The sequence below is a fragment of the Heterodontus francisci genome, chromosome 20, assembly GCF_036365525.1.
Source record: "Heterodontus francisci isolate sHetFra1 chromosome 20, sHetFra1.hap1, whole genome shotgun sequence".
Lineage (NCBI taxonomy): Eukaryota > Metazoa > Chordata > Chondrichthyes > Heterodontiformes > Heterodontidae > Heterodontus > Heterodontus francisci.
The window spans coordinates 86193860-86207101 of record NC_090390.1 but is presented as its reverse complement, the minus strand read 5'-3'; the positions used below and the strand labels follow the sequence as shown (position 1 = coordinate 86207101).

Below are 13242 nucleotides of genomic sequence, written 5' to 3'. Positions count from 1 at the left end.
GAGCGAGGGATGAGCAATAATCCAGTGGCAGAGTAGAGCGAGAAATGAGCAGTAATCAGTGTCGGAGAGGTGGAGCGAGGGATGAGCAATAATCCGGTGTCGGAGAGGTGGAGCGAGGGATGAGCAATAATCCGGTGTCGGAGAGGTGGAGCGAGGGATGAGCAATAGTCCAGTGTCGGAGAAGTGGAGCGAGGGATGATTAACAATTCAGTGTCGGAGAGGTGGAGTGAGCGGTGAGCTGTAATCCGGTGTCGGAGGACTGATAATGGGATGAGCAGCAATTCAGTGTCAGTCATTATCAATCATTCTTACCTGTGTTGTCCAGGTGAGGGATATGGCTCACTCGATTAATCCCACCTTGATTTCACTGGCCTGTGGCTCCTATCGACGGGGTAAGTCCACCTGTGGGGATGTGGACGTTCTCATCACCCATCCAGATGGGAAATCGCACAGAGGTATCTTCAGTAAGATCCTTGGCGGTCTGAGGGACACGGGTGAGTATGAAAAAGTGATGCGGTAGCGAGTACAGGACAAATGGAGCAAAGGTCCCCTTGGTGTCCTGTAATGGAGACGAAGCTCACAGCCTCCCAGGCAGGATCTTGGTGGGTAGTACTCCTACCACTGGGTCATAAGGCCGAAGGTTTGGATCCCACTCCAGAGAGTCGTGCACTTAATCCAAGCTGACACGCCCAGTGCAATACTGAGGGAGTGCTGCACGGTTGGAGGTTCCACCTTGGATGAGACGTTAATCCGAGCCCCCATCTGCCCTCTCGGCAGGACATGAAAGATCCCGCAGCAACTTTATGGAAGGAGAGCAGGGGACTTCTCCCAAGTGTTTTGGCCAACATTTACCCCTCAACTAACATCACTAATACAGATTCTCTGATCATTTATCAGATTGCGGTTGGTTCAATCTTGCTGTGCACCAATTGGTTGTCGTGTTTCCTACATTACAACAGTGACTACACTTCAGAAGTATTTCATTGGCTGTAAAGCATTTTGAAACATCCCGAGGCTGAGAAAGGTGCCAGAAAAATGCAAGTCTTACTTTCGCTCCAGGTCTGGTGTATCCAAGATGAACAGGTCATCAGAGGCATGTCAGGTTTGCCAGTGATGAGGCGAGGGAGGGGGCACAGCTCCACACTGACTGGATGGTCTGTTAGCGTCTGTTGGTTGCTGCAACCTCTGTAATTAGTGCAGTACGGGAAATCTTCTGAAGTTGGGACTAAAATATATTGTTTGAGCAAAGTATCCATAACAAACCCACCCTGTACCTGCCCTGGGAGTGTTTGATGGGACAGTGTTGAGGGAGCTTTACTCTGTATCTAACCCCGTTTTTTTTTATTTGTAAGGTGGTCTTTATACCCCAGGCCCCTTTTATATATTTTATGTCGAGGGGGCCTTTATTCCTCAGACCCCCTTTATATTCATATTTATATTTTTAAAATTATTAAAGACAAAAAACTCCAATTAAAATTCCATTCTCGGCGTCGACAATGCACTCCAGTCCCTGTGGTCGTGGAAGTCCTCAAGCGTACCGGCGGACACCGCATGCTCCTCCAGGGATGCCCGGGCGCGAACATAACCGCGGAAGAGGGGCAGGCAATCGGGGAGGACGGACTCTCCCGACGGCCCGCAGCCTGGACCTGTGAATTGCCACCTTGGCCAGGCCCAGGAGCAGACCGACGAGGAGATCCTCCTCCTGGCCCACGCCCCTCCGCACCGGGTGCCCAAAGATCAGGAGCGTGGAGCTGAAGTGCAGCTAGAACTTGAGGAGCAGCCCCTTCAGATACTCAAATAGGGGCTGCAACCTCGCACACTCCATATATACATGGAACACGGACTTGTCCAGGCCACAGAAAGTACAGCGACGTGGGAGTCTGTGAACCTGCTTAAAAGTCTATTGCACGGGACTGCCCTGTGCAACACCCTCCACCCCAGGTCCCCAATGTAAAGGGGGAGGACTCCCCCGTAGAGAGACCTCCATCGGGGTTTCCCCTCACCGCCAGATGGCAACGCGGACCGCCAGGGCGTGTCCGGCCGGCTGACGAGGGCGAGGAAATGGAGAGTGTGCAGGAGCAGCCCGTACAGGAAACCCCTCCGCACCGATTGGAATGGCACAGAGGGTATTTCCGAGAGGCGGCTCGGATTGTGCGGGACCAGCTCCCGAGGAGGTTTTCGGGGCCTGGGTCCGATGAGCAACTCCGGCTGAGCGGGGCTCAGCTCGGCTGGGAGCGCTCTGCACTCCCAAGCCCCCTCGTCAATCACAGTGAGGGGCGTCCCAGGGGCTTCGGCTACTCCTCCGCCCGTCGGTCTGTCTGCAGAGCTGGCCGCCCGGACAGCCGAGGCTCTCTCCTCTGCCGGCGGGGGAGCGCCCTGACTGGAGGCGACCATGTTCCAGACTCGGAATAGATCCCGGTAAAAGACAGGCAACTCCCTCAGCGAGGCGTGGCTAACGGACTCCGCCGGGAGCTGCGTGTTGTCTTGAAGGCAGTGATACTGATGGAAAAAATACGTCGCCTGCGCACACCATCTGGGAGGACGCTCGACGTACAGGTATCTCTGCAGGGTCCGAAGGCGGAGAGTCGCAGCCTGGGTGCGGACGGACACCAGTGACTGGCCGCCCTTCTTGATCAGGAGACTCAGGACCGCAGCAGAGACCCAGTGTTTCCTCTTGCCCCAGAAGAAATCGACGAGTTTCTGCTGGATCTTGGTAGCGAATGCAGGGGGCGGGGCCGAAGTGACCAACCGGTATCACACTAACGAGGCCACCAGTTGGTTTATGACCCGGGCTCGGCCCCTGTAGGAAAGCACTCGGAGCAGTCCTGTCCAGCGCCCCAGCCGAGTGGTGACTTTCGCCTCCAACTCCTGCCAGTTTGCCAGCCAGGCTTCCTCAGCGGGGCTAAGGTAGACTCCCATATAGAGGAGGTGTGTGGTGCTCCACGCAAAAGGTGTCAACTCCTCCGGCAGGGAGTCCACCCGCCACTGACCCACCAGGAGTCCGTAACATTTCTCCCAATTGATCCTCGTGAAGGACGCGGCAGAAAAGGTCTGCTGGCAGTCGCACATCCTCCGCAAGTCAACGGGATCTGTGACCGTGAGGAGCACATCTCCGGCATAAGCCGAGAGGATGACCCGCATGGCCGGCTCGCGCAGAGTCAATCCCGTCAACCTCCTGCGAAGCAGGCACAGTAACAGCTCCACGCAGATGGTGTACAATTGGCCGGACATGGGGCATCCCTGACGCACTCCTCTCCCAAAGCGAAGGGGCGCCGTCAAAGATCCGTTAACTTTGAGCAGACACTCTGCGGCAGCGTATAAAAGTCGGACCCGGGCCACAAAATGCAGCCCGTGTCCGAAAGCGCGCAGAGTCCCGAAAACGTATTCGTGATCCACCCTGTCGAACGCCTTCTCCTGATAGAGGGAGAGAAAGGCAACCGACTGACCAGTCCTCTGGGAAATATGGATCAGATCCCGGACAAGGTGACTGTTGTCCTGGATGGACCGGCCTGGGACCGTGTAAGACTGGTCGGGGTGGATCATGTGGGCCAGCACGGAGCCCAGGCGGGTAGACATAACCCGGGCAAAGATCTTATAACCCATGCTGAGGAGGGAGACCGGACGCCAGTTTTTAAGCAGGTGGAGATCGCCCCTCTTTGGCAGCAGGACGATGACTGCCCTGAGCCACGAGATGGGTATCTCCCCGGTCGCCAGGCTTTCCCCCAGGACCTGCGTGTAATCGTCCCCCAGGACATCCCAGAATGCCCTGAGGAACTCCACGGTCAGCCCGTCCAGCCCTGGGGATTTGCCCCTCGAGAACTGGTGGAGGGTGTTGGTCAGCTCCGCCAACGTGAGCAGAGCCTCCAAGCATTCGGCGCCCTCCGGGCTGACCTACGGCAGGTCCTCCCACAAAACACTGCGGGTCCTCGCTGGACGGATCCGGAGAGAACAACGCACTGTACGTGCAAGAAGGCCCTGCCACCTGTGAAGAGGGGCTTGCCAGGGGGTCGAAGAGCCACGCCCATCCCTCAGAAACAAAACAAACAGTTTTGTTCTTAAATTATGCAATATGATGGTGGAGGGGTGGGAGTAGAGGAGGATGTGGTTGGAAAGGAAAAGAAGAGAGGATAGGTGGCCAAGTGGTGGAAGGGAGAGGAAGGCTGCGAGGATGTTGCTGTATGATCGGTGGTTGGAGTACCTTACTGCCGAGTCCACAGTCCAGTCTTCCAGTCAGGGGAGGTTCGTCCGGGTCGGCTGGAGCCGCCCGGTTCTCCCCTTTTCTTCCTGTTGTATAAAGACTTTCTTCAGCCAGGCAGCTCCAGCCGTCTCAAGCCACACAGTTGGGGTGGGGAGTGAGCCCCCTTTGTGCAAGATGGAAGGTCAACATGAGCAAGTACAGGAGCTCCCTATAGAATTTGGCAGCCCCACCCCTGGATCTTCAAGCGCCTCCTCCCTCCCCCAACAGTCCAAACACCAAACAGTGCTCTGGTGCTCCAACACCCACCTCTCCAAAATAACTTGTAGGCTGTCTTTGTTGTCACAAAATAGAAACAGTTCCACAGTTGAAGTTGTAAGTTGTTGCTCTCTCCACTCTCCTCTCCAGTTGAAGCTTCCACAGCCTGCTTAGATGCAGCTGTTTCACCTAATTGCACGCAGGAAGTGCTCCAAACTCTCCAGCCAATCCTATACTGTGCTGTACCTGTCCTGGGAGTGTTTGATGAGACAGTGTAGAGGGAGCTTTTATCTAACCCCCGTTTTTTTTTTTTTCATTTTTTTTCTCTTTTTTTTTGTCGAGGGGGCCTTTATTCCTCAGGCCCCCTTTATATACACACTTATATTTTTAAAATAACTTTATTAAAACCAGATAAATAAACAAAAAACTCAAATTAAAATGCCATTCTCGGCGCTGATCTAACCCCCGTGCTGTACCTGTCCTGAGAGTGTTTGATGGGGGCAGTGTAGAGGGAGCTTTACTTTGTATTTAAACCCCGTGCTATACCTGTCCTGGGAGTGTTTGATGAGACAGTGTAGAGGGAGCTTTACTTTGTATCTAACCCCCGTGTTGTACCTGTCCTGAGAGTGTTTGATGAGACAGTGTAGAGGGAGCTTTACTTTGTATCTAACCCCCGTGCTGTACCTGTCCTGAGAGTGTTTGATGGGGACAGTGTAGAGGGAGCTTTACTCTGTATCTAACCCCGTGCTGTACCTCTCCTGGGAGTGTTTGATGGGACAGTGTAGAGGGAGCTTTACTCTGTATCTAACCCCGTGCTGTACCTCTCCTGGGAGTGTTTGATGGGACAGTGTAGAGGGAGCTTTACTTTGTATCTAACCCCCGTGCTGTACCTGTCCTGGGAGTGTTTGATGGGGACAGTGTAGAGGGAGCTTTACTCTGTATCTAACCCCGTGCTGTACCTGTCCTGGGAGTGTTTGATGGGGACAGTGTAGAGGGAGCTTTACTTTGTATCTAACCCCCGTGCTGTACCTGTCCTGGGAGTGTTTGATGGGGACAGTGTAGAGGGAGCTTTACTCTGCATCTAACCCCAGTTTTTTTTTCTTTTTTGGGAGCTTTACTCTGTATCTAATCCCTGTTTTTTTTTCTTTTCTTTTTTTTTTCTTTTCTGTACCTGTCCCTGGGAGTGTTTGATGGGGGACAGTGTAGAGGGAGCTTTGCTCTGTATCTAACCCCCGTGCTGTACCTGTCCTGGGAGTGTTTGATGGTGACAGTGTAGAGGGAGCTTTACTTTGTATCTAACCCCCGTGCTGTACCTGTCCTGGGAGTGTTTGATGGGACAGTGTAGAGGGAGCTTTACTTTGTATCTAACCCTGTGCTGTACCTATCCTGGGAGTGTTTGATGAGACAGTGTAGAGGGAGTTTTACTTTGTATCTAACCCCCGTGCTGTACCTGTTCTGGGAGTGTTTGATGGGACAGTGTAGAGGGAGCTTTACTTTGTATCTAACCCTGTGCTGTACCTATCCTGGGAGTGTTTGATGAGACAGTGTAGAGGGAGTTTTACTTTGTATCTAACCCCCGTGCTGTACCTGTCCTGGGAGTGTTTGATGGGACAGTGTAGAGGGAGCTTTACTCTGTATCTAACCCTGTGCTGTACCTGTCCTGGGAGTGTTTGATGAGACAGTGTAGAGGGAGTTTTACTTTGTATCTAACCCACGTGCTGTACCTGTTCTGGGAGTGTTTGATGGGGACAGTGTAGAGGGAGCTTTACTTTGTATCTAACCCTGTGCTGTACCTGTCCTGGGAGTGTTTGATGGGGACAGTGTAGAGGGAGCTTTACTTTGTATCTAACCCCGTGCTGTACCTGTCCTGGGAGTGTTTGATGGGACAGTGTAGAGGGAGCTTTACTGTATCTAACCCCAGTTTTTTCTTTTTTTTTTCCTTTTGTTTTCTTTTTTTTCCCCCCGTTTTTTTTTTAAGGTGGCCTTTATTCCTCAGGCCCCCTTTATATACATATTTACAGTTTTAAAATAACTTTATTAAAACCAGATAAATAAACAAAAAACTCAAATTAAAATGCCATTCTCTGCGTCGACGATGCACTCCAGTCCCTGCGGTGCCCACCGGTCGTGGAAGGCCTCAAGCGTACCGGCGGACACCGCATGCGTATCTAACCCTGTGCTGTACCTGTCCTGGGAGTGTTTGATGGGACAGTGTAGAGGGAGCTTTGCTCTAACCTTGATGCACGTGACTCGAGACTGAGTAGATTTTAACATCTCTAACAGAGATCTCGCAGTTTCACGAGCACAGCATATATTTTGGATGAAGTTTATTGACTCCTGAATTTCCTGTTGAAAGGATTTCTCACCGATGACCTGGTCAGTCAAGAGGAGAATGGTAGCCAGAAGAAGTATCTGGGTGTTTGCCGGCTCCCAGGTTCTGGACACCGTCACCGGCGACTCGATATCATTGTGGTGCCATACAGTGAGTTTGCCTGCGCCCTGATGTACTTCACTGGATCGGCTCACTTTAACCGGTCCATGCGAGCATTGGCCAAGACAAAAGGCATGAGCCTGTCGGAGCACTCACTGAACTGCCACGTGCTGAGGAAGGGGAGCGCCAAGGTCAGCACCGGGGTACCCATCTCCACGGCAACGGAGCAAGACATCTTCATGCAGCTGGAACTGCCGTACAGGGAGCCGCGCGAGAGGGATTGGTGACGCTCTGCTGCAGGACAGCAGAGGCTCATTCTGTTGTGGCCCAGTGAGTAAGTGAATCACTTGGTGTAGTACTGAGCTACACTGGCCAGGAACATGCTCGGTTGAACTCCTGGTCCGTACTGAGCTACCTGCTTTGAGTGGTTTTTATGTGTCCATAACATGAAACAACAGCTCACCTTCAATGAGCTTTACAATCTGAGAAAGCAAGTGGCTGATTCTTTGTAGACAGAACTATAGAGTACAAACACAGGGAAGTTATGCTAAACCTTTATAAATCACTGGGTAGGCCTTTGAGAGGGTGCAGAAGAGATTTATTTACTGAAGTGGTGCCAGGGATGAGGGATTTAAGTTATGTAGTGATACTGGCGAAGTTGGGATTGTTCTCCTTATAGCCGAAAAGGTTGAGGGAATTTACTACAGGTGTTCAAATTCATTAGGGGATTTCATTAACCTGTATTTCCACTGGCAGGAGGGCACAGATTTAAGGTAATTGGAAAAAGAGCAGAGGGAAGATGAGATTTTTTTAATGTAGTGAGTTGTTGTGATCTGGAACGCGCTGCCTGAAAGGGCAGTGGAAGCAGATTCAATAATAACTTTCAAAAGGGAATTGGAGAAATACTCCAAGGAAACATTTGCAGTGCTATGGGGAAAGAGGAGTTGATCTAATTGTATAGCTGTTTCAAAGGGCCATCTCAGGTACGCTGGGCCAAATGGCCTCCACACTGTATGATTCCATGCTTTTCCTGATTTAATTCACCACATCCTCTTTTGCATGTTGAACTCCTCAAATCCTGGGTGACGTGCTGCCCCTGCAGTTCACCAGTCTCAATGGCGTCCCATCAGTGGGCCACATGTAGGCTGAGATTTTACAGGCTCCCCTGAGGCGGGTTTGCAGGCGGGGTGCACGGAATATCGGGCTGAAGGGTCCGTCACTTCCCTGATGCCCACCCATCTTCCCGGCGGTGGGATAGACTGCGACAGCCTTCCCTCGCACAGGCCAGTTGAGGCCCTTAAGAGGCCAATTAAGGGCCTCTTCCTGCTGCTGCTGGGATCTTACCAGCAGCGGGGGAGGGGGAGAGGATGCCTTGTAAATCGAGGCCCCCTCCCTGCGGGTCTGAGTGGGGAGGGTGGTCCCTCCTGGATGGGCAGTTTGTGGCTCATGGTGTACCCCCACCAGGAACAACTTCACTCCCCGAGACCCCCTCCCTGCTCCTCCCCCTGGACTGGGCCAGCCTCACCAGGGCCTTCTGGACTGGCCCCAGCAACCCCGCCTCCACTACCTCTGTTCCAGAGTTCCAGCACTGGGCCTGCAAAACCAGCAGTGGCCACCGCTCCCAGTGACACTGCTGAGCTGCCAGCCCTCTGATTGGCCGGCTGCTCGGAGGCGGGATCCCCATCCGTCGACATCAGGGTTGTCCAGGATCCAGCCCGCCAAAGGTTTCCATCCGGCCCGCAGATGTATTTCAGAGATGAGAAATTTTCTGTTGTCATCTTCTTTCAGGCTGGTTTTTAAAAAACATTGTGCAGTCAGTTTCACATCTGGCAGTCACTTTGAGCGGGAACAGCAGTTTCTGAACTTCGGACAGATTCAGGGTTTTCCGGCAGGCTTCGACATTTTTTTAAAAGATTTTTTTAAAGTTTTTTTAAAAACTGACCAACCACAAAGCTGCTGTGCGCTTCCTGCAAATGTCACAGAGAGAGAGAGAAACTGCATTCTCTGTTGAGAGCAGAGGACGAAAGAGCGGGCAGAGAGAGGGGAACACAGGGAGAAAGAGAGATGAGGGAGAGAGCGATCAAGATCACTCCTGACAGAATGACATCTATCTGGAATTGCTACAAGTGTGTGGGCAAACATTGACTCCTTGTTCAAGCAAAAAATTCCAGGTATCTCACTAAATCAGTGTCCAACATAATGACGAGAAAGTAAGTCAATACATTAATCTTATTTAAAGCTTCTTCACAAAAATGCACATTTGTTGTTTTGATTAATAGTAAGATAAATTTTTATCGCCTTTATTTTTCCGAAATTGTCTCACCAGCCCCCTATGTAAGACAAAAATTGTAATATGGCCCCCCATGCGAAAAGGTTGGACACCCCTGCTATAAAGTATTTAAAGGGACGGGGATCGTGCCTTCTAAAACGTTGATAGAAAATAACAAGAGGATCGCTCCGGGGGCGGGGGAGGGAAAGGCGGAGGCGCCCCCCCCCCCCCCCCAGCCTTTTCGGTCCGGTGCCAGGACCCCCATCTCCAGCACAAATTCCAGCCCGTAGTAACTGAACAATTGGGCTCACCCCCACCTCCCAAGGAGCCAACCAGAACCCACTATCTCATGCACACACACACTTGTTCTCCATTCAATTAGACAGTGGCTAATCTATCTTAACTCCATTTAGCTGCCTTGGTTCCATAGCCTTGAACACTTACCCAACAAAGATCTAGCAATCTCAATTTTGAAAAGTCCAAATGACCCCCAGTCTCAAACAGCTTTTTAGGGAGAGAGTTCCAGATTTCCATTCCCCTTTATGTGAAGAAGTGCTTCCTGACATCACCCCTGAACGGCCTGGCTCTGGACTCCCCAATAGAGAATGCAGTTTCTCTCTCTGTCTCTCTCTCTCTGTCTCTGTCTCTCTCTCTCTCTCTCTCTCTCTCTCTCTCTCTGTCTGTAAACTTCTTTAATCATCTTAAACACTGTTAAAGTATATGAACCCCATCAATACTGAGGCTCATTTTAAGAAGTAGCTGTATTAAATGAACCCCCCCCCCCCCCCCCCAGTGTTCCTTATCGCCATGGGGCTGAGTGGGGAGAGCTGCATTAATGCAGATCAACTTTACCCAGAACGGCTGCTCGTCAGTCGAAGCTGAAACAAGAGATTTGTTGCCACCTTGTGGACAGAAATAAATCTTTTCTCCGTCTCCGACACATCTGCTCTGATGATGCAACCTTCCACAACAGCGCTTCTGACATGTCTTCCTTTTTCCCGAACCGAGGATTCCCCCCACTGTGGTTGACAGGGCCCTCAACCGTGTCCGACCCATTTCCCGCACTTCTGCCCTCACCCTTTCCCCTCCCTCCCAGAAGCGATACATGGTTCCCCTTGTCCTCACTTTCTGCCACCTCCAGTGTGATGCCACCACCAAACGCATCCTCCCTTCCCCTGTCAGCATTCCGAAGGGATCGTTCCCTCCGCAATACCCTGGTCCGCTCCTCCATTACCCCCACCACCTCGTCCCCTTCACACGGCACCTTCCCCTGAAATCGCAGGAGGTGTAATACCTGGCCTTTTACCTCCTCTGTCGTCACTATCCGAGGCCCCAAGCACTCCTTCCAGGTAAAGCAGCGATTTACTAGTACATTTTTCAATTTAGTATACTGTATTCTCTACTCACAATGTGGTCACCTCTACATTGGGGAAACCAAACACAGATTGGGTGACCCCTTTGCTTCCTGTCGCTTGCCATTTCGATTCAACACCCTGCTCTCATGCTCACATCTCTATCCTGGGCTTGCTGCAGTGTTCCAGTGAACGTCAACGCAAGCTCGAGGAACAGCACCTCATTTTCCTGCCGGACTGAACATTTAGTTCAATAATTTCAGAGCATGACGGGCCCTTTTTTATTATTATTTTATTTTATTTTGGTTTATCAGTTTTTTACCATGTGCCTGCCTTAAACTTAGTTTTTCATGTTTGTGCTTTCGGCTAAAGCTGTTCATTATTCTGTCATTAACACTCTCTGCACTAATACTTTGTCTTTCACCACACCATTAGCACACTCTCCTTGCCTTTGCCCCATGACCTCCTCATCAGTTAATCTCTCCTGCCCTCTGCCTATCACATACCTTCCCTTTTGTTCTGGTACCCCCCTACCCCACCCCGTCCCTGTTTCACTTGCTTAAAACCTATTAAATTACTAACCTTTGCCAGTTCTGATAAAAGGTCACAGACCTGAAACGTTAACTTTGCTTCTCTCTCCATAGATGCTGCCAAACCTGCTGAGTATTTCCAGCAGTTCCTGTTTTTATTTCAGATTTCCAGCATCCACAGTATTTTGCTTTTATATTAATAAATCTTTCACATTGAATATTTAACGAGAACATAAGACCATAAGAAATAGGAGCAGGAGTAGGTCATTCAGCCCTTTGAGCCTGCTCCGCCATTCAATGAGATTATGACCGATCTTTTACTTCAACACCATTTTCCTGCACTATCCCCGTATCCCTTGATGTTTTTAATATGTAGAAATCTATCGATCTCAGTCTTGAACATACTCAACGACTGAGCCTCCAAAGCCCTCTGGGGCAGAGAATTCCAAAGATTCACCACCCTCTGAATGAAGAAATTCCTCCTCTTCTCAGTCCTAAATGGCCTGCTCCTTATTCTGAGACTGTGTCCCCTGGTTCCAGACTCCCCAGCCAGGGGAAACATCCTTCCTGCATCAACCCTGTCGAACCCTGTAAGAACTGTGTATGTTTGAATGAGATCACATCTCATTCTTCTAAACCCCAGAGAATAAAGGTCCAGTCTATTTAATCTTTCCTCACAGGACAATCCCTCTACCCCAGGAATTAATTTGCTGAACCTTCGTTGCATTCTCTCTATGGCATGTCTATATTTCCTTAGGTAAGGAGACCAAAACTGCACACAATACGCCAAGTGTAGTCCAATCAAGGCTGTATATAATTGCAGTAAGATATCTTTACTCCTAAACTCAAATCCTCTTGTAATGAAGACCAACGTACCATTTCCCTTCCTAATTGCTTGCTGTACCTGCATGCTAGCTTTGTGACTCATGAACCAGGACACCCAGGTCCCTTTGAATTCAACACTTCCCAGCCTCTCTCCATTTAAGAAATACACTGTATTTCTGTTTTTCCTACCAAAGTGGATAAGCGAATGTGGGTCGCTTGACAGGCAAACATTTGGAAGGTGTGTGAGATCTTTTTTTGGTGGGTGCATAACTGCAATTCCAGTAAGTGTCTACCCCAGGGTCTATGCTGGAGTTGGCTGATTTTATCCAGGTTCGCTGCCGGTCAGGTTAGAAATCATTAGGCAACCCGCCCCCCCCTCACCAAATGGAATGTGCGTGCATGGATCAAAGGCAGCATCAGGCTCAGCTTCGCAATCGAACACCCTGCCAACAGCTGCTATCCAGACTTGGTGAGGCATGGGGTGAGGGGGTAACCCATCACCTGAATGACCCTGTACCAGTGGGAGTCAGTGCGTCAGGAGAAGGCAAAAATACAGAAGGGTGGTCAAAGGGAGTGAATCATGTTTCCCTCTAATGGGCAGACTTCCCCAGAATTTTATTTAATTCTTTCCAGATCTGTAGATGGACACAGAAAATAATCCTTTTTTAGCACGATTCAATAACTAAACCCACATTTATTTGTGACTCAGTGTACCTGTGTGTTTGTATATGCTTAATAAAGTCAGGCCACATTGAGTGAGTCCCGGAGTAACTGCAAGCTAAGCCTGTGTGTTGATGTAGTTTTGTACAGTTCTCCAGATAGCTGGACGTGGGTGTGATGTTATCGGTTTACTGACATGTCACATAATGCAATAAATAATATCAGATCTTTGCTTTCCCTCTGTTTACTCTGCTACACCATCTCCTGGACTGAGCCAGGCTGAATCTCCATTCCCATGTCATATCGGGCAAACCAGGTAAGGACGGCAGGTTTCCAGCCCTAAAGGACTTGGTGACGTAGTTGGGTTTATAATGACAATCCGTCTGATTCATGCTCGCTTGATTTTTTTTTTAGGCTGAATTCAAATTCTCTGTGACAGGATTTGAACTCATGTTTAAGGGGCTATATAAATAATCCCCCTCTATCAGTCTGTGATCACCCTGAAATTGACAGATCCACCTTAGACAGAAATGGGCTTAAACATTGTGAGGCCGGTGATATTATCCATTGGTTAATGAACAAGTGCAACACTGGCCTCTTAAGTTATCACAAAGATCCAATTTTTTTTTGCCTGATGTTGGGACATTCCTGATGGGTTTGTGCACATAATTTGCAGTCAGGTAAGAATCAGAAACCAAACCAAACAAGAACTGAAGGCGACA

General features: G+C 50.1%; 1 protein-coding gene across 5 annotated transcripts in view; it reads left to right on the top strand.

The window, feature by feature from the left end:
• poll (polymerase (DNA directed), lambda) overlaps nucleotides 1–12740 on the top strand; it is a 49852-nt gene extending 37112 nt beyond the window's left edge. For all 5 annotated transcript variants that reach the window (XM_068053187.1, XM_068053183.1, XM_068053186.1 and 2 more), the window contains 2 exons: nucleotides 326–494; nucleotides 6810–12740. In XM_068053187.1, the coding sequence (XP_067909288.1) occupies nucleotides 326–494; nucleotides 6810–7171 (531 nt within the window). In that variant the 3' untranslated portion in view covers nucleotides 7172–12740. The remainder of the gene's footprint in view (nucleotides 1–325; nucleotides 495–6809) is intronic.
• Nucleotides 12741–13242: the final 502 nt, after the last annotated feature.